This window comes from Nerophis lumbriciformis, linkage group LG07 (genome assembly GCF_033978685.3).
Source record: "Nerophis lumbriciformis linkage group LG07, RoL_Nlum_v2.1, whole genome shotgun sequence".
Taxonomy (NCBI): domain Eukaryota; kingdom Metazoa; phylum Chordata; class Actinopteri; order Syngnathiformes; family Syngnathidae; genus Nerophis; species Nerophis lumbriciformis.
Genome location: NC_084554.2, coordinates 26,420,001 through 26,447,948, shown reverse-complemented (window position 1 = coordinate 26,447,948; position 27,948 = coordinate 26,420,001). Strand labels below are relative to the sequence as shown.

General features: G+C 40.0%; 1 protein-coding gene across 5 annotated transcripts; it reads right to left on the bottom strand.

Moving 5' to 3' along the window:
- Positions 1-69: 69 nt before the first annotated feature.
- On the bottom strand, positions 70-21,352 carry shrprbck1r (sharpin and rbck1 related). 5 transcript variants are annotated; one of them, XM_061965570.2, is made up of 16 exons: positions 21,108-21,352; positions 20,698-20,980; positions 17,669-17,843; positions 17,488-17,553; positions 17,111-17,252; positions 11,044-11,134; positions 10,679-10,970; positions 10,500-10,597; positions 7,465-7,635; positions 7,109-7,153; positions 5,119-5,279; positions 4,898-5,009; positions 2,600-2,779; positions 2,416-2,514; positions 2,202-2,345; positions 70-818 (listed from the first exon to the last, which is right to left on the bottom strand). In XM_061965570.2, the coding sequence occupies exons 2-16, from the start codon at positions 20,977-20,979 to the stop codon at positions 738-740; spliced, it is 2,139 nt and encodes a 712-aa protein (XP_061821554.1). In that variant the 5' UTR covers position 20,980; positions 21,108-21,352; the 3' UTR covers positions 70-737. The 5 variants fall into 5 exon arrangements, with proteins under 5 accessions (XP_061821554.1, XP_061821555.1, XP_061821557.1 ...); XM_061965571.2 differs by having other exon boundaries at positions 21,117-21,352; XM_061965573.2 differs by lacking the exon at positions 20,698-20,980 and having other exon boundaries at positions 21,108-21,350.
- Positions 21,353-27,948: the final 6,596 nt, after the last annotated feature.

Genomic DNA, 27,948 nt, shown 5'->3' with positions numbered 1-27,948 from the left:
CACCACCAGGCCAAACGACAGTATTGCGCAACACACGCAACTTTTTGCTGACAAATAATAAAAGTGACCCAGTTTAAAGGTTATTTAATGAGCATTAAGGCACATCAGTACATTTCACATTGATGCCATTTCAATATAAATTAAGACAGCATTTTTTCATGGCTTATCAGTTATATCTTTAAGGGAAAAACATTTGATCCTTACCCAGAGTGCATTTCTTGACAGTACCTAATGTTTACATTATTACAGTCCACACCATGCATTAAAAATGTTATCAGTGGATACATGAATAAAAGATCCATTTAAAATGACAATATAAATACGATTTGGAAGGGGTTAACATTATGTAATACAGTGAGTGCACATGAGAAAAGTATACTCTAACACTACCTATATCTCAAATGCAAATAATAGTTAACCTGTTTCCATTCAAAAATCATACAAAAATATGTACGATAATCAAGTCTTTATCTATGCAAAAAGGACATTAAGTTCAGTTTTCGTGAAAAAGGCCACTGTGGTTTAAAGTACTGCATCCTGGTATAATAAGTTAAACATCTACAGGGCTACATTTGCATAGGGAATCATTTCCAAGGCACCGTATGTGACCAAAATAATTATGATTGTGTCAAAAGGAAGAAAAATGTAATGTACTGTATGCATTTACCTCCGTTTTTGGCTATTGTTCTTTGTATACTCTTTAATCATGTCATTGTTCCAAGGCCATCCGAGAGTCTCTAGTGACAGTTTTGACACTTCTGATGACATTTCTGATGATTCACATTGCAGCGGCATCCTCCACTGGTGTCTCCAGGACCCTTAAATATATATAACAATGACCATGTTGAAATTGTTTTTGTTTTTAGTTAAGTCCTATGTCAGCATTAAAGGGGAACTGCACTTTTTTGGAATTTTGCCTATTGTTCACAATCATTATGAGAGACAAGAACACACATATCTTTTTTTATTAGGATTTTAAAGATGATAAAAAACAGTTGAAAGATGCAGCTACTGGGAGTCACACCGTTGTAGCCTTCAAAGCCCTCTAAAACAACTTCAAAACCCTCCATCAACATTTGATATACACCATGCAAGTCCATATACAGTGTATAATGTAGTAACAGACACGTTCATAACAATATGTAATATGTTCAATGTTTACCATTTTGATCATTTTAATAATTTCCAGGACTGACTTCTTCCGCGCATTGATTTCCGTTTCCACAGCAGAGCACTTCTGATATCTGGCATCATGTGTGTTCCTACTTCCGGAAACAAACACGTGAGTGTGTTCTTATCATTGCAGACTGGGTAACAAACAACAAAGACGACTATTTTTGGACAAATAAGGATTAACAACCTTATCTTTTTGAAGCTGAATATACGGAGGATGAACTGCTGCTTCTAGAAGTGAGCACGAAGAAGATGGTGAAACGTTGGGAGCAAATGGAAGCCGAGAGAGTGAAGTCGGCATGACAAGAAGCGGCAAATGTGGAGACAAGCTATTTTGACATAAATGGCGTGCTTACCCCAAATACACCAGAAAAAACGTCCTCAGGCAGCTGGACCAAACGGTAAACTATCCATCGAGTGAGTCACATTTTATATTGATCATGATACACGCATCACGCCATGCGTGTTATTACAACTACAGTGCATATGCTGTCTGGCTAGCTGTGTACAAACAAAACATGAAATGTGGGCTAATACTTTACAGATACTGTAATATGATTGTTCATGTTTTTCAGTCAGTACAGATTTGTGTCTTATCGTAGTGTTGTGCATTACAAACTCAAACGCGATTCGTGCCAACATAGAAGCTAGCTTATCTCTTGCCATAGCTAGCTTTCACGGCTGATACCGTAGCACGTCGATGTGTTACTATGATGGAAAGAGAGTTCCTCAGTGTTCGCTCTTACAAAAACAATGTCGCTACAACTTGGTTATTATACAGGTTACGGAACGTAAAATTAAGTATTGTTAATTGATTGCTCCCATTAGCTGTATTTCTGGCTACCTAAAAGGAGGTGATTTTTATGTCAATGCAAAAAAAACCTTGTTTCTCATGAGGTTTGTGAACAATAGGCAAAATTCCCCCCAAAAAGTGCAGATCCCCTTTAACTAATTTAATAGAGTTCTAACAATCCAATGTCTACAACTAAGTAAACAAAAACACAGAACTTAATGTCAGGAAAACCTACCTTTGGCCCCCAGCGGGGACCTCTGGTGACCCAGCAGATTTCCGTGTGACAGACAGTACAGCGCAGCCAATCACACCCGTCTCTCTTTTGCACAATGATGCCACACTGGGGACAGTGCATTGCCTCCCCAGACGCAACCAGGGTCTTGTGGTGTAATAGTAAGAATGTATCACATCTATAGAAACACTACATGAATATACAGTAGCTGACATACCTGAAGTAGTTGTGTTGTCCTTCGTGCAGCCGAGTCATTGACAGCACGGGCTGCGAGATCATCCTGGTATTGCTTGCAGTTCATCCCCTCATGAATAGCCTGGCAAAGGCAATATTTTAATATTATTTGTGTTGGACATTCTATGGTAATCAACTGCGCATCACAAGGTGTGTTAAATTGATACCTTGCAAATGAGGCAGTTTTTCTTCTTGCAGACAGGACATTGGTATACGTTGACCGTGTCCTCGTACTCGCACCAGCCAGGGCAGTCTGCGGTGGCACAGTGGTAGCTGCCCTCACATCGCGACTCGGCCACAGACAAACTTCTTTGCAGCCAGCGCTGATACTCTTCTCGTGAAACCAACTTCCAAAGAGCGGGAAGAGGAAGGAAATCATGAGAAGATGCAACAGTGAACAGTCTTGGTCCTTAGAGTTGGTCTTGAACTGGGTAAGAAGCTACTTAACCAACAGGGAGCAATATGTGAAGCTAAGCAAATACAAATCAACAGCTCTCAATATACTGTACCTTGCGGCATAACCCAGGGATTAATCCTGGGACCAAATTTGTTTAGTCGCAATACAAAATGACATTTGTATAGTTACAAAGGACTTCAAGGAAGTACTATTTGCAGACGACACGGCCACATTTTGTTCAAGAGAGAACACACAGGACCTAATACAAATTGTAACAAAAGAAATTAATAAATAGATGTGTTACGAATTGGAAGGAGGTTGGTGATCCCACCGTGTGGAAGCAGGAGGTAAGAAAAGTATTTTGTTCTATAAACAAGATGAAAAGACAAGGAGTTGTGCTGCTGAAAAGTAATAGCAAATCAAACATGCAAAGCAAACAGTAGCATAAATCAAGCAAGAAACGTTAACAGTAGCTTAAGTCTAACAATGGTCCTGCACCAACTGGACGGCAAAACTGGCATATAAAGATGCTCCGGTTAATTGAGACAATCACCACACAAAAGCAGGTGGGTACAATCAGCTCTCCTAGCAATAAGAGGATAGAACTACAACAAAACTAATAAAAGACCACAGCCGGGAGACATGGTCTCCCCAAAATGTCTTTAGTCTTCCCGGTGGCCTTCAACCGGCCAGACGAGCCCTAAACAGAGGTGTCCGGGGAGCATCCTGACCAGATGCCCGAACCACTGGTGTCTCCAGGACCCATATATAACATGAGCTCCTCTCATGTGGAAGAGCAGCGGCTTTACTTTGAGCTCCTTCCGAATGACAAGAGCTTCTCACCCTCTCTCTAAGCAAGACACCCGCCATCCAACGGAGGAAACTAATTTCAGCCGCTTGTACCCGTGATCTTGTCCTTTCGGTCATACTCCAAAGCTCATGGCCATAGATGAGGATATGAATGTAGATCTACCGGTAAATTGATATAAAATGGTAAATGGGTTGTACTTGTGTAGCGCTTTTCTAAATGTTTTAAGGAACTCAAAGCGCTTTGACACTATTTCCACATTCACACACACACACACACATTCACACACTGATGGCGGGAGCTGCCATGCACGGCGCTAACCAGGCCCATCAGGAGCAAGGGTGAAGTGTCTTGCTCAAGGACACAACGGACGTGACTAAGATGGTAGAAGGTGGGGATTGAACCAGTAACCCTCAGATTGCTGGCACGGCCACTCTCCCAACTTCGCCACGCCGCCCCCCTTATAAAACATAAGGTGGCAAAATACTTTAATGAACAAAGCTAAATAATCAAAAATCACTCGATATTCTCTACTGCTTGCTCGTGTTACTATATCTGACTTATTGTGTAGAAGTATGGGGAAATAACTACAAAAGTAGGCTTCATTAACTGTGTTGTAAAAGAGGTCAGTTGGAATTATACATAATGTTGGCTATAGAGAAAATTCAAACCCTTTATTTATTGAATCAAAATTATTGAAATTCAATGATTTGGAGTATTTACAAACAGCTAAAATGATGTATACGCAAACTATAACCTTCTACCCAGGAATGTACAGCAATTATCCTCAACAAAAGAGGAAAAACAAACCCTATGAAGAAAAATAAACTTAAAACATTTGTAAACACACACAACAGTTAAAACCTTTAGCATATCAGTATGTGGAATTAAATGATGGAATGGGGTAAGCAAACAGAGTACTAATATGGTCTAGTTGAAGAAACTGTTCAAATTCAAAGTGTTTACCAAGTACAAAGAAGAAGAATCCTGATAAAAAATCTGCAACTTTACTGAAAAATGAGAATCTAATTTACCTCATTATGTGGATTACAACTTAACTATTTATTCATAAGAAATGTATTGATTATTTGTGCAGAAGTGAAGGTACAAATGTGTTAGCAATTGCTACACAAAGGAAAAGGGGTAGGATTAAATAAGTTCTGCCTCTTCTTATTTCTTTCGAACATGTTGAAACGTGAAATTGGCACCATATTGTAACTATGTATATGTATATGTGATGTGCTTGTTGGTGTTACTCACAGCTTTGATCTCCCTCTCCTGCAGGGAGCATGCACAGGCATATGTGTCATCTCTGTAGGGACAGGGTACTTCTGGCTCCTCGCTCAACATGATGACTGAGCGCAAACATTTCCTAGGTAAACATACACACATTAAATGTCTAATTTCTTTGAAGTGAGCATTATCTTTGTCAAGCCTTCTTGTTTTGGATCTCAAAAAAACCTTGAACCATAAACTCTTACTTGCAGAAGCAGTGGAGGCAGTCCCTGAGTACGGCGCCCTCTCCTGGCTTTAGCTCCACATAGCAAATCCTGCAGTCCAAAGGCTCGGGATTTGGCACCAAATCCTGGTTGTCCATCCTTAGCAGCTGGGCAAAATTATCCCTGCGCTCTTCTTCTCTCACCTGAGACAAAGTCATTTCATTCGCCGTGTGCATTACATCAACACAACAAGGCATACTCAGACACAAAGGCCCAAGATATAGATACAGCATACATATTTTTATTATCATTATTTTGGTTGGTTTCTGTACAATGAGACAGTGCAAACATTAACAGGGGGCTAATCCTGTACATTCAAATGATTAATGGCTTCAAAAGTGCTTATATGTTACAAAAAATGTAAGACAGTAAGAAATACCTGGGTCCTGTTTGTGTATATATATATATATATATATATATATATATATATATATATATACACAGGACATTTTGACAGCAAGGCCAAGACAACACATTTATTTTCATAGTTGACCATTTCAGACCATTCATTCATTAATTGACAGATAGCTGGAGCCACGCCAGAAGGGCTGCAGCATCATAACCCCCCGCCCCCGTTGCAAGTCTTGTGTTGTGGTTTCTTGGTTGTAATTTGTTGATCGAGGCCATAGTTTTTTTCCTGGCACCACATTGAGCCCTCTATACTTTTTTTTTTACTCCATAATAGATGTCTCCTCTTGAACGGGTCTGTACTGAAAATAAAAACAATTTTGTACTTGTGCAATGACAATGAAGTATCCTTCCTTCCTAATTCTATGGACAAACAATAGAAAATAAAATAATAATTAGGGATGTTCCGATCAGGGATTCATACTGCTGAGTGACATTGGCCTATACCAATACCGATCACATTAAATGTGAATTTTTCCATTTATTTATGTTGAGTGCTACTGACAGTTTAACAAAATCAACAATATTTAAACCAGTTCCTTGGTCTTTTGTATTATATAAATTGTTTGAGCAAAACAAAGTCAATAGTACACAATAACTAAACATAGGCAAAAGCTACTATCTCTTACTCATTTAAAGGGAACTATCATGCAAAACCAACTTTTCTTACCTACTGGTACCTGTTTTTGTGTATTTGGTATCTGCATAAGTCCCGAAAATGTGAATTCAAACCATGGAGGCATGGCGGGGATATTTAAAAAAAACAATTTTGCCTTCATTCCATTTGGAATTTGCCTCAGTTGTGACGTTTTTCCACATAGGTGTTGTCAGCGGATATCTCCATACATGGTAAAGTTTTATCCGAAGAGCTTTGCTTTGTAGTCTGACGCTGTAGGGGCAGACTGGCTCATACATGCAAATGCATCCTCTGATGTTGCCATTTCTAATACAAAATAGTGTATAGTTCTAAATTATATCTGTCAGTAGACTCCATACAGAAGCGCTAAAAACCACAACATGGCTGACGGGGAGAAGACATGGAAATAAGACACACAAAACGGCGCATCCTAAAAAGATGGACAGAAAAAACCTTGAAGATGGTCTGAAAAACATAATCCATGTAACATTTTGACCAAAGAACCACCATTATATGTTATGTAGACCCCAAGGACTTATTTTAAATGTAGAAAATAAATCATATGACCCCTTTAAATCTTTAGTTTTTTGCCATCAAAGTCCTCCTGTGTTCAAGGAATTATTCCCTGAGTTTGTAAACATGCACAAAAACAACAACAAAATAATTGAGCAAATAAAAATATCAATCTAATTACTCTTGTATTGATTATATAGTGATACTAACTCTGGTATCAACACCACCAATCCGCCGCCCTCTTACATAAGTGTACTGCGACAATGCTGACACAGCAACAGTTGTTATATTATATATGTATTACCCTTAATAACAATAATATTAATAAAATGATCGATCCAACAATAATAAATAGTAAATATGGCGCGTAGTTATTTGTGTTTAGTCGTCCAGGTCCAGGTTAAAGAGCAGTACGTTTTGAGCGCCTGCACTCCTCAGTTCCTCTCTTCTCTCCTTCTCCTTTAGAAAAACAGAGACAGAAGAGAAGAGAATCAGCGCTGAGGTTTTGTCGCCACTTCCTGCTGCGGCTGTGTGTCCCCCTAAATGTACAGGGGGAGCACGCGCACAGCTCAGGATGGGTATCGTTTACATTTTAACAGATACTGCCGCCAAATCGGTACTTGATAAAAAGTGTTGTTGTTATATGGTGCGCAAAAAAATAAAAACATGCAAATTGTGTCTAAAAACAATGTATTTTTACATTTGTGCTATTTGCCAAGACAAGTTGTTGGTGGAGGGAAGATGTTGGTAGCTCTAGTGTGTTTTCCTACTTGCTTGTACTGTCGAATGGCCTCCTTTTCCTGCTGGAGCCGTCGGAGTTCCACTGCGTCCGGCTGGTAACCGCCTGGAACGACGTAACTATCAGGGCGGTCCGCACTGCATATCTCGCAGCCTGGCCACGTCGGTTTGTTGATGAAAGTGCAAGAAGGGCACGACCAACCCTAAAGGAGAAGTGCAGTTTTATTTTTTATATTTGTTCTATCTATTTCATGGCTATTCAACTGGTGGCCTGAGTTCAGTTCAAAACATGGGAGACAAACACCAAACTGCTCCTGTTGTATGGAGGAACTTGGACCACTGTAAACTAATTGGCAGATTCTTGAATTGACATTTCAACCCTGCAAGCAAAAATAGAACACTGGGATCCAAACTTGTGATTTATATAACTAAGGCATTCCTCAAGGCTCCCCTTTAAGTCTTCTCCATTTTGGCAGTTACAATTATTTTTCATAATGTGATTTTCATAATGTGATTCATGTAAACAAAGTGTTGCTTGTTTACTTCAGATGCAGTCAGTAGTCATTTGTTCAACTTCATTAGTTATACTAGTGGTGTTCCTCAAGGTTCCATTTTAGGTCTTCTCTTTTTCATCATTTGGGCTATTCAACTGGCAGTTCAGTTCAAAAAGCTATTGAGAGACTCACATTTTTGCAGCAAATGATTGTTAAAAACACTGGTGAGAGTTCCATCCAATAATTGATACGATATTAAAATACATCACGAATGAAAAAAAAGTAAAACACAATATTAGCTAGTCAACCCAGTAGACTATTTAAGCCAAAAACATCCCGCAAATACATCAGTTTACCCAAAGTCACATGTTTTCATCATGATTTTACATATTTTTTAAATACAGAATGACATTGTTTTGTACCACTGTCAAGTCTGTTCCATGAACTAACACCTTTGATTGAGATGCATCTTCCCATTGTTGCTGCTCTAATTTGTAATAAATTACAGTTCCTTTTAGGTTATAATTATAAGTTTAACTGTTTAAATATTGGGGTTAAGGGTTCCCTGTATACATGTAAATATATATGTGAGATATGGACAAATTAGTGAATTATACAAAATATACAATACATTTTTATTTAACGATTCCTTTAGCATAAGTGAAGTAGCAATACAAAATGTTTGTACAAAACTTAGTTTTACAAGTTCTTCAAGGGGAACTGTACTTTTTCCTATCCTTAATAATCATTATGAAAGACATGACGACGGATGGATTTTTTTTAATGCATTGTAAATATTCAATAAAAGGTAAATAAAAGGCCGCTTACAGCCGAGCCAATGGGAGATCCTCTATTTTGCAGATAAAATCCAATGAATAACCATTCAAAAAGCGCCAAAAATACTCCATTTACATTTTGTGACTTGAATATTACCCAAGTATTAGTGATATTGCTATTATAAGCAATAACGCAGACAAACTAAAGCGGCAATTTGATCACTACCCTGTGTCCCTGTGTTTACATTAAGTGGTCAGCTGTTTCCTCGCTTCCCTGCTCCTTGGAAGTTTATTGTAGATCATAAATCATGCCTTTCACTTGAAAAGTAGATGACTGAGGACATACTCCGACAAGTTGGTACAGTTTGACAGCCATTTAGGGCCTGGAAATGGTAAGAATGACATGAAAAGATGCTTGGTCCCCCATGCACTCCCACCCCCACCCCGTTTCTTCACAAGGATTATGAAACGTTCATCAAAAAGAAAATATATGAACATCCCAGCAGTCTGCATCCTAATGACAGCAGACCTTATACAGTATGTGATGTTTCATTATGTTTGGTGGCTCTCATGAAATCTGCAGTGAGTAATAATCAGTGATGAAGAAAAATAAACGCAAACATCGCGATGATGCGTTTTTTTTAGTTATTGCACTGCGTATGCCTAAAATGAACTAAATACATAAATATTCAATACTATTATAAATGTGCCTATTACTATATTACATTTACACTTACATCATGTATATAACACCCTAATGGAGGTGTTTGGCTGTTTTTAAGGGCTTAATAGGCAGAATTGAGCAGCTCCCAAAATCCCCATTGTAAGTGGACTTTTGATTGCATTTATTTAATATTTAGAATGCATTTAACAAAATGCATCCATTGTCATGTCTTTCATAATGATTGTGAATGATAGGCAAAAATTAAAAAATAGTGCAGTTCCCCTTTAAGGATAACCTATTGACACCAAACCATTTGGTAAATTGAATCACCTTTGACACATTTTTTAAATTTAGTCCTGAATAAAATATGATAAATATAATCTTTAGAGCTACCTATAGCGGAATGAAATCTTGTCAGTCATTGACTGTCTTTGACACTGCAGGGTCAATAGCATTCTCACACTCACAGAAACGTAAACAATAGGTAACATAGTAGACAAAAAAATGCCTCCTCTAATAAACACCCTCCACACTTAAAGGGGACCCATAATAAATGTTGTACTTATTTCTTCAGTTTTTTTCTAGCTATCTTAGCAGTTAGCTTAGCTATCAGCATGCCTTCTCCCTCTCAAACATGTTTAACCTTGTTCTAATGAATGATAATGATACCTAAGATATTAAGAAACGCTGTTTATTTTCCGTAAGGTAGGTGATTATCATTAATTTCGAGGAGCGACTACAAACTATGTAAGCAGATAAACAATTAGCTGCTGGCTTGTCAGCCGGTGGTACTAGAAATAAGTACAATATTAGGGTAACAACTTACGTGATAGGCATTTAAAAGGTAATAATCAGCAATGGTGATCACATATTTTTTCAAGAAAATCGGCCGATACTGATCAGTGGCTGATAGACCGGCACCATCCCTACTGTAAATATAAAACAACTATTTGGGACGTTTTTTTTCTAGAATAAAATTAGCGTCCTATACTCAGGTCACTGCTGTATTTTGTGCCACAGGTATAGCTAAAAAAAAGCCCCTGTAGTCTATGAAAAATGTTTTCTTTGCAAATACAGCTCTTCTAGTGTATTACTTCAGAGTGTGTGGCTATACTTAATGTTGTGGCTAGTACCTGAGAAGAGGTTGAGTTTGGTTTCAGTGCTTCATGTAGTTGACAAAACTCCTCATTGGAGACATGTTTGACCTCACTGGGGATTTCTTTCTGGGATTCTTTGCAGAAATAAATGTAACATGTCACAAAAACACACTTCATCTGCAAGTCCTACATTCAAATTCAATGGTGCCACTCACCAATAGTGTGGTTATGTGTGGGCAAAGTGTTGTAAGGTCTCTTTTCTTGTGCCGACGTGCTGTTTGGAGTAGCGTGAGGGAGGGAAGTGAAAGAAGGAGGAGAGCTGGCAAGGAGAGCACTTTCCTGATCTTGGAGGGTCAGGCGAGCGTGTCGGGCTGAGACGATGTACACAAATGCCGTGTCACCGTCCTGGCGAACGCCATACGAAGCCAGGGAGCGATGGTTGGCGCACAGGCACTGGCCGATCACCCAGCGCTGCACCCGCGGGTGAAAGCCATACTCTAGGAACATCTAAGGAGGATAAACACTCACAACTGTAAAGAGGTGGCAACAAGTGGCGCAAACACAAAGATAAGAGACTGACCTGTTGTTTTAAGGCTGCAGTGGTCATAGAAGGACAAACTTTCATGGTGACGCAACACGACGAAGAAGAATCTTCAACTATAACAGACAATCTGTCAAGCAAAGACATTGTAGAAAATGCAATTGTATGGTGCAACAACCTTAATGACATCCAATTTCAGAGGTACAAACACTTACAAATATAAACACAAATGCACTAAGTAGACGACGGAACGATGCAGAAGTGAAAAACTATCAACAACATTATTTGCGGCTTGTGGCTGGAAGTTGTCATTGTAGTATCACCATATGGTCACAAGATGGCAGCAAATTTTACTAGTAATAAACTGATACTGATGTTTGTCCAGTATCAACAAAAAACAAGTATCGGATTATATCAGCTTGTATTTTAAAAACTCAGATGTAAGCACTCGGATACAAGCAGTCATGCAGCTTGTTTACTAGTGCTAAGCTGGACAGGCCAGTTAACATCTAAATATCCCCCAATAAGCTCACAAGGTTGTTCTCCTCTTCTATTTTAGTCAAGTCCTTTACAAAATGTAAACATGGTAGGCTGTAAGCTATTACAGTAGGAGTTGTCAGCTACACAACAGCTAAGCACACAAGCTAAATATACGTAATAAAGAGTCCCTAAATCGAACAATATTGCAGTCTAAAACACAACAATTGTCAATATAAACAAGTATCAAATAATTATAGTTGCATATTACAGATACAGACTGAAAGGTTGAAATGTATTAGAATTAAGGATGGGAAGTGATAAGATTTTTCTGGTTCTGATTCCACTTTCGATTCTGCCTAATGATTCAGTTCTTTATCGGTTCTCTTATTGTTTTTTAGTTTGAAAAAAGGAGAGCAAAAAGGTGGATTAGCATCAATTTTGTGTAGTTTAGAGGTAACATGACCTTACAAAGTCAACAGTGAAGTCTTAGGAGGCAAATACATAGCATAGAAACAAAAGGTACTTTAAAAAAAAAAAATGAATATAAGAAATATATATTCTTCTGTAGAATTTAACAAAATTAATAAGTGGAATTTACTCAAGAACAGTGTTGGGTTAGTTACTGAAAAGCAGTAACTAGTTACAGTTACTAGTTACTTCATTTCAAAAGTAACTCAGTTACTAACTCAGTTACTTACACCAAAAAGTAATGCGTTACTGTGAAAAGTAACTATTTAGTTACTTCTTTTTGTCTTTTTTTTTTTTTTTTTAAAAGCTCCCATTAATGCCCTTTTAGCCTTCATTTCAGTACTGTTATTGCACTGGAGAATAATACAATCTGTTGATCAACTTGACATGCATTTGCATCACTGAACTCTGCTAAGCAATGTGGTCTACATACAACACACAAAGACAAAGATATGTTACAAAGACCAATTTGTTTCTGGCCAGAACAAATTGACAAAACTATTTTAAATAGCTGCAACATAACGTACATAAGTAACAAACAGCATAATAACAGCATAGATGTAAACCAAGAAAGGCACACACTACATACACAAAGCCTAACCAGGCATTTTCTTCCTCAAGTAATTCTGATACAAAATCATGTCTGAAGCCCAGAAGACACTCCACATTTCCCCAGTTTTAGTTTAGAGATAAGGAAAAATTGGCCTGGCCCACTAGCATCCCTCTTTATGTTTGTGAACTTTATAGTCTATACATTTAGAGTGATGTGATAATCAAACACTCTAGAAGTCTAGAATGAAAGAGTATATAAGAGAATTGACAGCAACGTTCCCTCTCAGGAGCACGCCTGTGCAATTGTGCACTGCTCAAGCGTCCTCTGCGCACGGCAAATCTATGCCACGCACAAAATCAAATAAAAAAATAAGCGCATAACAATTTTCGACACGACACGGACACGACAGAGAAAACCGTTTTCGTCATCATTGTTCAAATATTGTAACGTCTGTCGAGACGCTTTGAGGACATGAATTCCATCCATCACTTTACTGAGCAAAACTCTTTATTGTCGGCCATAAACACATCACCAAAACATTAGTAAAAAAATGATATCTAGCAAAAGTGGTCATTTTCTGCAGTACAAACCAGACCAAAAGTAACTTTGTTTTATCAACAGCTGCCGCTCGCTCTTTCTCACGTGCGCCAACACTTGCACATATGGCACTGAGCCAGTGATGCGTTTACAGCCACACAAAAAGTCGGACAACTCCAACACCACACATAAAGTGTAATTCCAGGTCGTTACACTATGATTTACCAATCAAATGTGTGCTTATTCTAGTGTCATTTATTAGGAATCTTAATTTATAAATATTAATCATTAAATGCTGTTAGTATATTAAATAAATACTAATAAAAATATATTTTTTACAAACAGGAAGTTGCAGGAATGTACACATGATCCCCTGCTTACATCTCATTGTGCAACATGTGAATGTTTTAATGGGAACTAAATGCAATGTCTGAAAGGGGTACCAATTATTTCCAAAGCAGGACCTCCACCCAGACAAACAATACAAGTACACAGTTCATGAAAAACAATATTTGTTGTTATTGTCATTGTAAGTGGGCCTAAACACTTATATTATAAATGGAAATGACTGCTGTCATTTGATTATAATAATAAGAGAATGTTGTCTGTCTATCTGTGTTGGCCCTGTGATGAGGTGGGGACTTGTCCAGGGTGTACCCTGCCTTCCGCCCGAATGCAGCTGAGATAGGCTCCAGCGACCCCGAAAGGGACAAGCGGTAGAAATGGATGGATGGATGGAGATTGAACTTGTTATTTAGTCAGGTTTGGGACAGGTGTGCTGCTGGTGTAGCCACAGTGTGCACGTCTAAAGTTGCTCACATGGGCTCCACTCAATGCTCAGGGACTTTTTGCGTTTGCTCACACACATGAACAATTAGAGGGAACATTGATTGACAGAGTGTGTGTACCTTCAGCGGTGAATGAGCAGAGGCAGAGTTAATCCTTAAGTGGTGGTGGAGGTAAAGTGTCATTGGAGTCTCTGTCTCTCTTTACTAGCTTCGTCGAAGCATGTTGCTTATGTAGCTTGTTTCAGCAGATTTGAATTGCTGTTTTGGGCAGTAGATGGGATCTTTGATCCAAAGCACAATTTACATTTAACTAAAATGTTCTTTTCTTTGTGCTCGACAAAAGAAAAGTAGTGAAAATATCTCCATGTTAACAAACTCATGATCAGACACGCCCCCCTCTCCTCCCTCCCTCCCCACACTCACACACCCACACAGAGCGCATGTCTCTCTCTCTTCTCCGGCTTGACACAAGAAGAATCAGAACGATGACAGAGCAGCGCTCTGATAAAACACACTTTATACTACATAAAAAGTAACGTAAAATAACGCAGTAACGCATCATGTAGTAACGGTAACTGAGTTACTGAAAATAAAAAATAACGCGTTAGATTACTAGTTACCGCCGAAACTAACGGCGTTACAGTAACGCGTTACTTTGTAACGCGTTAGTCCCAACACTGCTCAAGAATAACATTTAGTAACATGTGATGTTAACTCATTACATGCAAAGTGAGATATGACAAGCCTTCTTTTGATATCATTTTGATGATTATGGCTCATATCTTATAAAAACTTTGAATTGACAATCTCAGAAAATGTGGGGTTTTAAACACTAGGCCATGATTATCAAAATCATAATAAATAAAGTCTTGATATATTTTACTTACCATGTAATTAATTAATATCAAAGGTTAGTTTCACATTTGAAGTTGGATTGTTGACATGAATAAACATTTACATGTTCATTTTTTTGAGTTTCACCTGTATAATATAATGACTGAGTGAAAATCTGGTTGAAGGAAAAAATGCAACTTTTCTCTGACTACAATTGAAAATTCACCTACCGAAAAAAAGGAGCGTCTACTGTGGAAAATGGTTGCAAGCTTTTAACCACAAACTTAGTTGCTGCTCCGTGACATTCGTCTAGCGGCAGATGTGAACTGGAGTACTACCCGCCTCAGAGGCAGTCAGAATCTGTCTCTCGTGAGACTCAACTAAATTAGAAGGCAGTCAATTAAATTTTACAAATAATCGCGGAAACATTATAGACAGGTTTTTGTTAGTACCTGTTGTAATTCCGGCAGATGACTGCTGCTGCTTGGTATGGGGTCAGCGCGGTTCAAAAAATGCGACATTGATTTATAGTTACAGCATTCTGTATGTTCAAATGTTTCAGCATAATACTCGCATGTCCTCTTTATGAAATAGCTGCCTTGCAATTATTACAAATCGAGCTGTGATAATATCTTGTAAAAAAGACTTGAGCGTTTTGCCGCCGTGGGCACCATGTTGCTGTCTGACGTCACTACGCAAGTTGTGTGATGTCGTCATCCCTGCCCGCCGAAATCGTTAAGGGAATTATTTGGAAAAACTTGTACTTGTACAACATGTAATGTACAGAATATCAAACGCATTTATTCAGGTAGAAATATCACAGATTACAGCTGGGATAGCCCCCCCCCCGAAAATGATCTGTCTTGGGTAGGGATGATGTTTGATAAGAAATTATCGAGTTTGAGCCCATTATCGAATCCTCTTATCGAACCGATTCCTTATCGATTCTCTTATCGAATCCAGATAGGTTGTATATGGAAAAAAACACAATATTTGGTTTAACAGAAGCTCACTTTTATTTTATAAGAAAAAAATAAAATAATATAAATAAATAAATATTGACTGTTACGACCCCTAAAAAAAAATAAAAAAAATATTGACTGTTGTTACCCAAAGTATATTAAGTGGGATTTTTCAGAAAAACAAATATATACAGTAACACAAAAACAACCTGTCTCTGTGATCACTATAGGTGTATAAATAATAATATAGTGTTAAATAAAATCAGTCCCTTGGGCACAAAACTGAAAATAATACAGCTCTCCAAAAAGTGCACTTCTGCTGCTATTGGAACATACTAACTACACACACTATGACACTAAGAACACCACAGTCATCAATCAACAATTCTTCCCCCGTTACATGAGAGCGAAGCCTGGCAATAATTGCATATTGCCTGTTCTGCCCTCACTATACGTGTTGAGGTTATACAGCTTGGCAGACAACTAACAAACAATCCAAAGCAGATTATTCCATTTAGGCTCTTTATTGTTGTTGATCTTGCTTTGTCTTTTCCTATCTTTACTTTTGTCTTGCACTGGACTGTTTTTTTTTATTTTATTTTTTAACTGAAATACACACAATGACAAATGTATAAGCTATGTGATTCAATTAACATACTGAAATGTAATACACAATATGTAAATATTAGCTTCACACAAATATACAGTGCTATCATCAAACAAATACTTCTGAGTGTTGAAACTATTTCGATGGTGGAAATATACGACTGGCAGCCATTTTAAGTCCTCAAAACATCCATTGAAACAGTGCACAAAAAAATCGTTTTTCAATAAACATCTTAGTATCAAACTTAACCACTTTCCACCTTATATTTGAGTTACATAAACAAGTTAAACAGTTTACTTACAGACATATATTTTCCAAGGCTTGTAAGAGCTAACACAACTTGTCTACTTCTCAAATGTCTCAACCCGGAAGTGCCCAAACTAATGACGCGTAGTATTTTCATATCGCCACAAGGTGTCAGTAAGAGTCTACAATCAAATGGGCATAACATTGCAGGTTCCACAGGGCAATTCCTGTATGTGGGAAGGGATTCGTTCCCAGGGATTCGAATAAAGAACCAACTCTTTTTCTTTACTATAGTGGCCTCGATAACGGGAACTGGTTCTCAAAAGGGGATTAAAGTCCATGGAATCGGTTCTTTTCTTATCGAACAACCGGGAGAACCGATTTCGAACATCATCCCTAGTCTTGGGTACACTTATTAATGCTGAAAAATTATACCTATCTGCGGTTAATCGCGATTAATTTTGAGTTAACTATGAACAAAATGCAATTAATCCTGATTAAATATTTTAATTTGATATCATATCGAATAATTTTTATTTTGACAGCCCTAATATATATATTACCTATATTCCTATTGGGACACCCCTAAACCAATAATATTTACATAGAGGAGTGTAAACAAACTAGCTACCTGATGTCGGCATCTCCACATTGTCGTGCAGAGGGCTGGATCTTTAGAGCGACATGTTGGTGACAAAGCGTGGCAGCAAAGATGGAGGCCGCCTTCATGTCGCCGGCCTCGATAGCTCGGGTCAGCTCCATGCACGTGTCTTCTACAGATGGATAAACGCACACCAAAACGTGCACAGGCAAAACACAGAACGGCCCACTTAGGAGAGAAACCAGGCAAATGTGTATGGAGGATGTTGGCATACCTCCAAACAGCCACTACGGGGACAGGGGGCTAACAATGATTCAATGGATGAATGACAAATGAGTAAAGAGGTGATCTGTTACTTTCTAGATCTAATAAGTGTATCAAATGTGAGGTAAGTGATAGGTACAAACCCAAGTGTTGCAAAGCTGAAGCATCCTGGAGCTGGGAGCACTCTGGAATATCTTCAGCAGGAGATGCTTAGAGGAGAAAAAAAAAAAAATTAAGCGCGTGATATAAATCTGATATACTTCAGATATAGTCTGAAGTCTGATACAAATCGAAAGAAGGTGGAGGGGGCGGTGTGTGACTGACCTCTGTGTGCTTCTCTTAGTGATGTCATCATCACAGTGGCCCACTGCTGGGCCTCCTGCTCGCAACTAAAGTTGAAATTGATGCGGTCATGCGGGGGTGCTGCCAGACTCAGCTCGTGGCATTTTGGTGTTTTCACCTCATAGTTAACGGATCTCAGATCGTACTCGGCGATAGTCTAAGGACAGAGAGAGAGAATAAAATGACTGATCTAATATTGTTTCATGTAGCTCTCAGATAGCAGTATCACTCACTGGTAAGGGAATTGGGATCACACCCAAGCACACACCTATTTTAAGTATGACAAAATGTTGTGCGTGTCAGAGCTCAAGTATCATCTAAAAAAAACTAAACTCAACATCGCGTAGTCATGTATGATTTGTTATCACAGTCCATTGGAATGTAAAAATACTTGCTCGACAACACCTAAGACAGGTCTACTCAGCCTGAGTTCAGTTCAAAACTTGGGAGACAAAAAATGTTTGTAGCAAATTTTTAAAAACACTACAGTGGTACTGATGTCTTATTATTGAACAATAATATAAAGGTGCCTTTAGGACAGTTTTAGTCTAAAATACAATTATATACAGGATATGTAAGTAATGGGTCCTTGCTCCGTCTCTCTGCCAGTTTGGGGGTCCTTGGCCTGGAAAGAGCTGAAGACCCCTGGTTTTTTACTTTCATAGTTGCTTTGTTAAGGCTTTCTTGTCAAGTTTGGTGTGTTCCCTTGTTTTTATGTGTGTACTTATCTTGTTACATGTTTCCTTTTTATCACTTCCATCTCTGACACTATAACTGTGGGTGGCGTCCTGTGTAGTGACCTGCTTTACGGTTTGATCAAGCCTCTACTATACTATCATTAAAGAGCATTAAAGCACTTCTACCGCTCATCCATTGAGAGCCTGCTGACACTGCATCACAGCATGGTACAGCAGCTGCACCGCTGCAGACAGGGAGAGGTTCCAGAGAGTGGTAAAGGCAGCACAGCGGATCATCGGCTGCCCTCTCCCCTCTCTGATAGACATTTACACCTTCCGCTGCCTCAGCAGAGCTACAAACATTATCAAGGAAAGCGCCCACCCTGGCTCTGACCTGTTTGACCTGCTGCCCTCAAAAAGGCGCCACAGGGTCATCAGGTCTAAGACAAACAGACTCAATAACAGTTTTTTCCCTAAAGCCATAACCACGGTGAACTCTCATAGGCACTGATTTTATAGTTTAGCACCTCTCTGTGTGCAATTTTTACTTTCCACTCACAATCTGAATGCTTCTGTATATATGTATATAGTATATTTATTCCTGTAAACAACACATTCTGAACATTCGTTCTCAGGACTGGACTGTGCACCTTACCTCCTTTTGCACTATTTTTCTTTCTTTTCTTCCTATCTATTTGATCTCATTGTACCTGTGTATAGTGACAATAAAAGGCATCCTATATATTCTATCTAAAGAGCAGTCTTCCTTCAGCCAAGCTAAGATTCCTACCTTAACAATTACTCACTAGCGCCACAAGATTGTTGTTGAAATAAACTTCTGTGAAAAAAAAGTTTGAGCACAATCCACATGGCGCATTCCAGATGTCATAACCAATGGTAAAAACTCAAAATCTCTGAGTACCATTCCAATCTTGTAACATCGCAAACTTTTTTATGTATGCAGTATCAATGGGGTATATAGCTATCGAATGACACCCTGATGGGTATCATCAGATGGCTACTGCACTGTATGTGGACTTTGATAAAAACTGCTGCACTATATATACTTCCATCCATCCATTTTCTACCGCTTGTCCATTTCAGGGTCACGGGGGGTTGCTGAAGCCTATATCAGCTGCATTCGGGCCGAAGGCGGGGTACACCCTGGACAAGGCGCCACCTCATCACAGGGCCAACACAGATAGACAGACAACATTCACACTCACATTCACTCACGAGGGCCAATTTAGTGTTGTCAATCAATCTATCCCCAGGTGCATGTTTTTCTGCACTTTAAATGAAGCTGCTAAAATACTGTAACTTGATTGCCCACTGATTTGTAATTCACATACACTTTATGTATTGTTCTTGTATTTTAAATTGTCTATCATTATGTAATTTTAATATCGTTGTGTATTTTCAATCCTGTGTATTTTTTATTGTGGATGTTAATGGCACCATTAAAGAACGACAGATGGAAATTAGCATGGTGCTAAATCTGGTGAAGCCATCTTTTCAGTGGTTAGACCGCAGGGGTAGGGAACCTATGGCTCTCGAGCCAGATGTGGCTCTTTTGATGACTGCATCTGGCTCTCAGATAAATCTTAGCTGACATTGGTAATCACAGTGTTAAAAATAACGTTCAAAATACAAAACATTCTCATGCATTTCAATCCACCCATCCGTTTTCTACCGCACTTATTGAAGAAGTCGTATTAATGGTAAGAAGCATTTTATTTAACATTGGTTAGCTTCATAATAACAATGTTATTAAAAAGAATAACAGACTTACTATACTCTAAAAATGCTGGTCTTACTTAAAAATGCACGCATTTAGTTGTATTCACTGTTAAAAAAATATTGTATGGCTCTCACGGAAATACATTTTAAAATATTTGCCTTTCATGGCTCTCTAGGCCAGAAAGGTTCCCGACCCCTGGGTTAGAGTGTCCGCCCTGAGATCGGTAGGTTGTGAGTTCAAACTCCAGCCGAGTCATACCAAAAACTATAAAAATGGCACCCATTACTTCCCTGTTTAGCGCTCAGCATCAAGGGTTGGAATTGGGGGTTGAATCACCAAAAATGATTCCCGAGCGCGGCCACCGCTGTTGCCCACTGCTCCCCTCACCTCCCATGGGGTGAACAAGGGGATGGGTCAAATGCAGAGCACACATTTCACCACACCTAGTGTGTGTGTGACAATCATTGGTACTTTTAACATCTTGGTGTTATTGCACATTGTCCTTTAAATAAACAAATTCAAACAATACGAACAAAAGCACACCACGACAAAAAACGCTAAAGTCCTACTGTGATGCATGCCCGCGAACTCACCACGCTCCCACCGTCCCGACTGCTGCAGTCCTGAAGAGACAGGCGGAATTCCCCGGACTTCCCCGCGTCCATACTGAGCTGTAGGCGAAGTGACTCACTACCACCTGCTCCCGGAAGACGTAGAGGCCGAATACCGGAATGGCACAACGACACCCTAACCGACATGAGGACGGTTTGATAGTTCGGTTCTGACTGCTGCCGAGCTCCAATATTCCGCACAGGCGGAGGCGCGCGCTGCTCTGCCGAGAGACTGGCGGTCCATCCGGCCGAGCTCAGTGACATACTGTCACGGGAGGCATGTAGAAAAGACACACGGATAGAACGGAGACCCAACTTAAAACGTATACTCTTGTTCAGTCCTCCATTACGCTATGTTGGAAACAAAGTAGGACATTTGGACATAATATCACCTCACTAACAGGAAGCAAGTGCGTAGGCTGCCTGTCAAGTGTCAATTCATCCACCGCCAAATCGTTGCCTCTTCTGAATATATCCTACCGCTCCTTGAACGCGGATGAGTACTTTGTCCCCTTCAACGTCGAGCTTAAAAACAAAAACAAAACTATTCCCGAAGAAGTGGCAGCGACCTTTCGGATTCGACTCTCATGTACTGCTACGTCTTCTTCACCTTGTTTACTTGCGTGACAGAGTAAAAGGTGGCACACTGCCTCCTTTGGTGTTATGTGTAACTACACCCTGGTGTACGGTGGCCTGCAAGTGCAAAACCCTTTAACATTTCATGAAACAAATTACAATGACATAAACCACAAAAACAAATGAACAAAACCGAACGACTTTACAATTTCAGAAAACAAAAGACAAAAGACTGTACAACTTCAGTAAACACAAAAACAAAAGCCGAAACTACTTACATTTTTATAAACCGGAAAAGGAATGTCCCGAATCCAAAAATGACAACTAAGTCAGCCAATCATTTTGTTCATATCCGCTGTGTCTTTCCTTCCTCATTTGGGGCTCTGCAGACATGAACAAAACGATTGGCTAACGTAACTGTCAATCTAGGATTTTAGGACATTCGTTTTCCGGTTAATGAAATTCCATGTTTTTTTTGTTTTTGTTTATTTTTAAACAATTGTAATGTTTTGTCTATTGTTTTTGTGTTTTCTGAAATTGTAAATTGTTTTATGAAATATTAGTGTTTTGGACTTTTAGGCCATCGCACTAGTACATATAGTTATGTAGATAGATAGATAGAACTTTATTGATTGATTCAGGAGCGTTCCCTCAGGAAAATTAAAATTCCAGTAGCAGTGTACAGAATTGAGATCGAATTTAAAAAGTAAAAAATAAATAATGGGGGTATAAATGGAAATAAAATAGAAAATATAACAATAAGAATAAAAATAAAAGGCAACAATAAGAATACAAATATAACAGTAAAAATAAGAATATAACGAGAAACTATGCACTAGTGACCATGTTATGAACACGTATTGCACTGTTAATTGCACAGTTGTGTATTTTACTTCAATTTGACCATATGTTGAATAAAACAAAAATAATTTACATTGGGTACGGTTCAATCGTTGTATTACTTTACACCTTTGCCTTCACCAAAAATATGTCAGTCTTTTTAAAAAGGCAGTAGAAACGCTCTGTTCAAACATAGGCTGTATTAAAGTGCACCACAAGAGGGCAGCAGTGTTTGTCTTAAGTCAATGCATGTGCTGTACTTTTTGGGACAAAATGTGGTTTTATTCATTCAAAATATATATGTTTAGCCAATTTGTAAACGTTAATAAAAGTCTCAGTCAATAATTGAGGTTTCTTTCATTTATTACCACTTACAACTGTAAATTAGATTAGATATAACTTGGGTGAAATGACAGGTTCCAGTAGCAGCAACACTATATATTGTACAGGTACACAGAACAGTGGCAATAGCAGAAAAAACAGAGTAAACAGGTAATAGATAATAGAATGATAAAGTATGAATACAAAATGTATGTTTAATAATAATAAAGTCATAATTGTCCCTGTAACCCCTTGTTATTCTCTCCCCTCCCCCAATTATAAACCCAAATGAATTGGTTCGATGGCACATTTTGACCCCTTGTTTTCCCCTATGGGTGAGAGGATGATCCAAACACGGTCAACAAATCCCACGCAATGTTTAGTCCACAATTTATGATGCAATTAAGAAAATATACTGTAGCGGGGACAGGGAATGAGTTAGCGCACACAGGCTTTGCCAAGTCAAGCCGTGAATCACCAGCCTAAACTGCTCTTTCTCAATCAATAGCACATTTCTCAATGGCTTGAAGCGCTCTCCTCTTCCCCTCTGCGCGTTAACCTCTTTTTTGGGAGGGTTAACAAAGAAAGACCTGTGACATATGTCCCACGCTGGTCCAGTAGATGATGCGATCCCATGTAGCGACTTGTCCAGGCCTAATCTGGGCTGCTATTCATAGAGGTGACAGGAAGTCATTCAATCAGGTGTTGAGACAGACTGTATTGTTGTCAAGAGGAGGAATCACACAGGAAGCAAAGACAGATATAGACTACAACTAGTTTATGTTCTCGATGTACAGTAATACAGTACAACTGCATGGAACCATAGCTATTGGATTTAATGGGAGGTTATAGATATCAGTGAAACAATATCTAAAAAAAGTAGTAAAATATTTTTGAAATATCTATTTGGCTGTATTGATTTTGTATATTTAATCATGATGTCACATGATATCAATAATTGGTGTCCAAAGTGTGGTCCGGAGGCCTTGGTGGCAAGCAGCTCGGGTTCTGTTGGTCTGCAGCATATTGTCGAAATTAAATCAAACAAAGAAAGTAAAAATGTAGGAAAAAAACAGCAAAAAGACAATGACATTTTGATACTAATAAATAATAATATGCTTTGTCACCTGTAACGCAAAGCTTCACTGTCTGTTTTTAAAAGATCTTTTAAAACACATCTTTTCTTCGGCCTTTGGCACTTTAAGTTGTCATTTTAATCCTTACTCATATAGTATTTTATTTCGTTTTAGCTTAGTTTTTGTTATTAATTCCATTTTATTTATTTATTTTTCCTGTCTTTTTAATCCACGTTTTTATGTATTAATTTGATTTTAGCTGCAGGTTTTGTCACGATTGGGTATGCAGCTTGCTGCGCGGTTGTTCTTCCAAGATGCAGAATGGACATCTCCGGACGACAGCGTGAAGGTAGGCTTTGATTTATTCTTCGTAAATCATTCAAATTACCAACATACAGAAACAACAACAAAAAGGCAAGCGTGCCTAACGCATGTGAAACTAGGACTTAGCATAGGCTAGGAGACAAGCAGAACTTAGCACTGGAAACATGAACTCACAAATCTTACGTGACAGTAGCGGGAAGCAAATAATGAAGCCACGACGAGTGACCGGAAAGACCAGCTTAAATAATGCCTCTGATTAGTGCTCGGGAAGCAGGTGAGCGGGCGAGCACTAATCAGAGACAGGTGAACACAATGAGTCGCCATGGTGACAAAACAAACAAGGAATCGCAAACAAGAACTAAATAAGTCCAAAACTAACAGAACATAACTAAACAAAACATGATCCGGACCACGGATCATGACAGAGACCCCCCTTAAAGACAGATTCCAGATGTCCAAAACACTAAAACAAAAAACAAGGCAGAATCGAGAGTCATGGGAGGGCGGGAGGGGGACATGGCGGTGGATCGCCAGACCAAGTGTCCCCGCAACCAGCGAGGGAGAGTCAGGTGGCGGCAACGCGTTGAACGTAGCTGCACTTGGCGAGGCGGGTGCACTTGGCGTGGCGGACGACCAGGGAGCGGCCACATCCGTGGTCGACGGGGAGGTGGGCGCATCGGCGTCGTTGTGGCAGGCGTGGAAGCTGCACGCGTCGTCGTCGTGGCAGGCGTGGAAGCAGCAGACGAGTCAGGCGTGGTAGCAGCAGACAAGTCAGGCGTGGTAGCAGCAGACGAGTCACGCGTGGTAGCAGCAGACGAGTCACGCGTGGTAGCAGCAACAGGAACTGGTGCCAGCCGAGGTGCAGGAACTGGTGCCAGCCGAGGTGCAGGAACTGGTGCCAGCCGAGGTGCAGGAACTGGTGCCAGCCGAGGTGCAGGAACTGGTGTCAGCCGAGGTGCAGGAACTGGTGTCAGCCGATGTGCAGGAACTGGTGCCCGCCGAGGTGCAGGAACTGGTGCCCGCCGAGGTGCAGGAACTGGTGCCCACCGAGGTGCAGGAACTGGTGCCCGCCGAGAAGCAGGAACTGGAGCAGATGCTAGCCGAGGAGCAGGAACTGGAGCAGATGCTAGCCGAGGAGCAGATGCTAGCCGAGGAGCAGGAACAGGAGCTAGCCGAGGAGCAGGAACTGGAGCAGATGCTAGCCGAGGAGCAGGAACAGGAGCTAGCCGAGGAGCAGGAACTGGAGTAGATGCTAGCCGAGGAGCAGGAACAGGAGCTAGCCGAGGAGCAGGAACTGGAGCAGAGGCTAGCCGAGTAGCAGGAACAGGAGCTAGCCGAGGAGCAGGAACTGGAGCAGATGCTAGCCGAGGAGCAGGAACAGGAACTGGTGCTAGCCGAGGAGCAGGAAGTTCAGGTGCTGAAGAGGATGGCGTCTGCAGGCCCACCGGAGATGATGGTGGCGTCTGCAGGCCCACCCGGGCTGAGGTTAGCCATGAGCTTGGCCGAGGTGGCCTAGCTGGGGGTTGCGGCTTGGCATGCCGATGGACTGGTGGTGGTGGACGGGCCGGAGGTAGCGGCTTGGCAGGCCAAAAGACTGGTAGTGGCGGCCGGGCCGGAGGTTGAGGCTTGGCCGTCCGAAAGACTGGTGGTGGCAGCCGGGCTGGAGGTTGCTTCCTGGCTGGGCGCAGCTGAGCCACCCCACCAGCACAGCTCCCGGTCCCAGCCCCCTCAAGGGGCGGATACCAGACGCGCTCCTTGCGGTCTGGAACAGTCTTTATGGGTGGGTGGCGGGAGGTCAGGAGGGGGGTAGACTCCTCCCCTTTAAATTGTCCAGAAAGTCTTCTCCCACCCCCCACCTGAGGTTGTTTGAGAGGACGAGAGGAAAACGTCACTGACGTGGGCGTGGCTTGAGTCCTTAGGGGCGGAGTCCGAAAATCAGGTGACTGGGATTGACTAGACCTAAATTGCAAAAAAATGTCCTGATAATATTTTATTTTTGGAATGAAGTCTTTTGGAGGCGGCTGACAGAAAGAGTTAACAGAATTAAAAAAAAAAAATCTTCGTCTCTGACGTCATCACCAGTGGACGGGGTGACGTCATCCGCGCGGGTCTCCAGCTGACTGACAGCCCAATCAGTGAACTGCTTGGCAAAATGAGTGAGGGTATTACCAAACATCGGCGGCGAGGAAGGCTGGGCTGCTTGTGGCGTCTTGCTGTCCGGAGGAGGAGTTTGGGGGAACGACGGCGAAAAGAAGCCTTTCTGGCTGGCGTCCGTCTTCGCCAGCGCGTCCCCATCTCCTCGTGGTCAGTTGCGGGAAAAGTGACAGCTGGCTTCATTCTGTCACGATCGGGTTTGCAGCTTGCTGCGCGGTTGTTCTTCCAAGATGCAGAACGGACGGCTCCGGACGACAGCGTGAAGGTAGGCTTTGATTTATTCTTCGTAAATCATTCAAACTACCAACATACAGAAACAACCACAAAAAGGCAAGCGTGCCTAACGCACGTGAAACTAGGACTTAGAATAGGCTAGGAGACAAGCAAAACTTAGCACTGGAAACATGAACTCACAAATCTTACGTGACAGTAGCGGGAAACAAATAATGAAGACACGACGAGTGACCCAAAAGACCAGCTTAAATGATGCCTCTGATTAGTGCTCGGGAAGCAAGTGAGCGGGCGAGCACTAATCAGAGACAGGTGAACACAATGAGTCGCCATGGTGACAAAACAAACAAGGAATTGCAAACGGGAACTAAAGAAGTCCAAAAGTAACAGAACATAACTAAACAAAACATGATCCGGACCACGGATCATGACAGGTTTTATTTGTAATTGGTTATTTTTTACTTTCTGTGGCTTTCATACATATTCTGTCTATCTTTAAATATATATGTCTATTTTTAGCATTTCATTTTACAAAATAAGAAAATGACCCCTGCATGCTTTTCAGTATGCTACCCTTGAAGGTGATTTAAACCATGTGATAAACTGCATTTTTTTTATATATAAAAAATGCTTCTGAAGGAAAATAAACAATGTAGTTAGGGTTGTCCCGATACCAATATTTTGGTACCGGTACCCAAATAATTTAGATACTTTTCTAAATAAAGGGGACCACAAAAAATTACATTGTTGGCTTTATTTTAACAACAAATCTTAGGGTACATTAAACACATCTTTCTTATTGCAAGTTTGTCCTTAAATAAAATAGTGAACATACAAGACAACTTGTCTTTTATTAGTAAGCAAACAAAGGCTCCTAATTTAGCTGCTGACATATGCAGTAACATTTTGTGTCATTTATCATTCTTTTTATTTTGTTAATATTATTAAGGACAAGTGGTAGACAATGAATAATTAATCTACTTGTTCATTTACTGTTAATATCTGCTTACTTTCTCTCTTAACATGTTCTATCTACACTTCTGTTAAAGTGTAATAATCACTTATTCTTCTGTTGTTTGATACTTTACATTAGTTTTGGATGATACCACAAATTTGGGTATCAATCCGATACCAAGTCGTTACAGGATCATACATTGGTCATATTCAAAGTCCTCATGTGTCCAGGGACGTATTTCCTGAGTTTATAAACATAATAAACATAAAAAGAAAACCAATAACATAATCATAGTAGTGTCGACTAGATACGCTCCTGTACTTGATATCGGTACTTTTCAGAAGCGGTATAGTACCAAAAATGATTAATTAGTATCGCGTTACTATACTATTACCGGCATACCGTACAATCCTAAATGTAATATTTGTTCTTGTGTTCTGTACGTCCAATAAAGCCTAAATAGCATTTTTTAATTGACCCTCTTTAGATGATATAGGTGTACCGGTATTTAAGAGGGCGTCTGTATTGAACTACTCATTCAAAAATGTAAAAACTACTGCATCCACATTATATTTTGCCACACATGCACATATTTTTTAGGCCAATAGGTTGCTTTATTCACAGAGAAATTAAAGGATGATACATTTTGTACATTAAAGCTGCTAAAACATCAAATAATGTCTGATTAATATGCTGAGTGCAAATAAGAACAAGCTGTAGTCCGGAAATGGTCCCCGGGCCGCACTTTGGACACCC

Coding starts and splice junctions, on each gene's coding strand:
- shrprbck1r (XM_061965570.2), bottom strand. CDS start 20,979: ATGTCACTGAGCTCGGCCGGATGGACCGCCAGTCTCTCGGCAGAGCAG. Junction 5,280..7,108: donor GGAGTGCAGGCGCTCAAAAC/GTACTGCTCTTT, acceptor ACTTTGTCTCAG/GTGAGAGAAGAAGAGCGCAG. Junction 2,346..2,415: donor GGACAACACAACTACTTCAG/GTATGTCAGCTA, acceptor TTACACCACAAG/ACCCTGGTTGCGTCTGGGGA.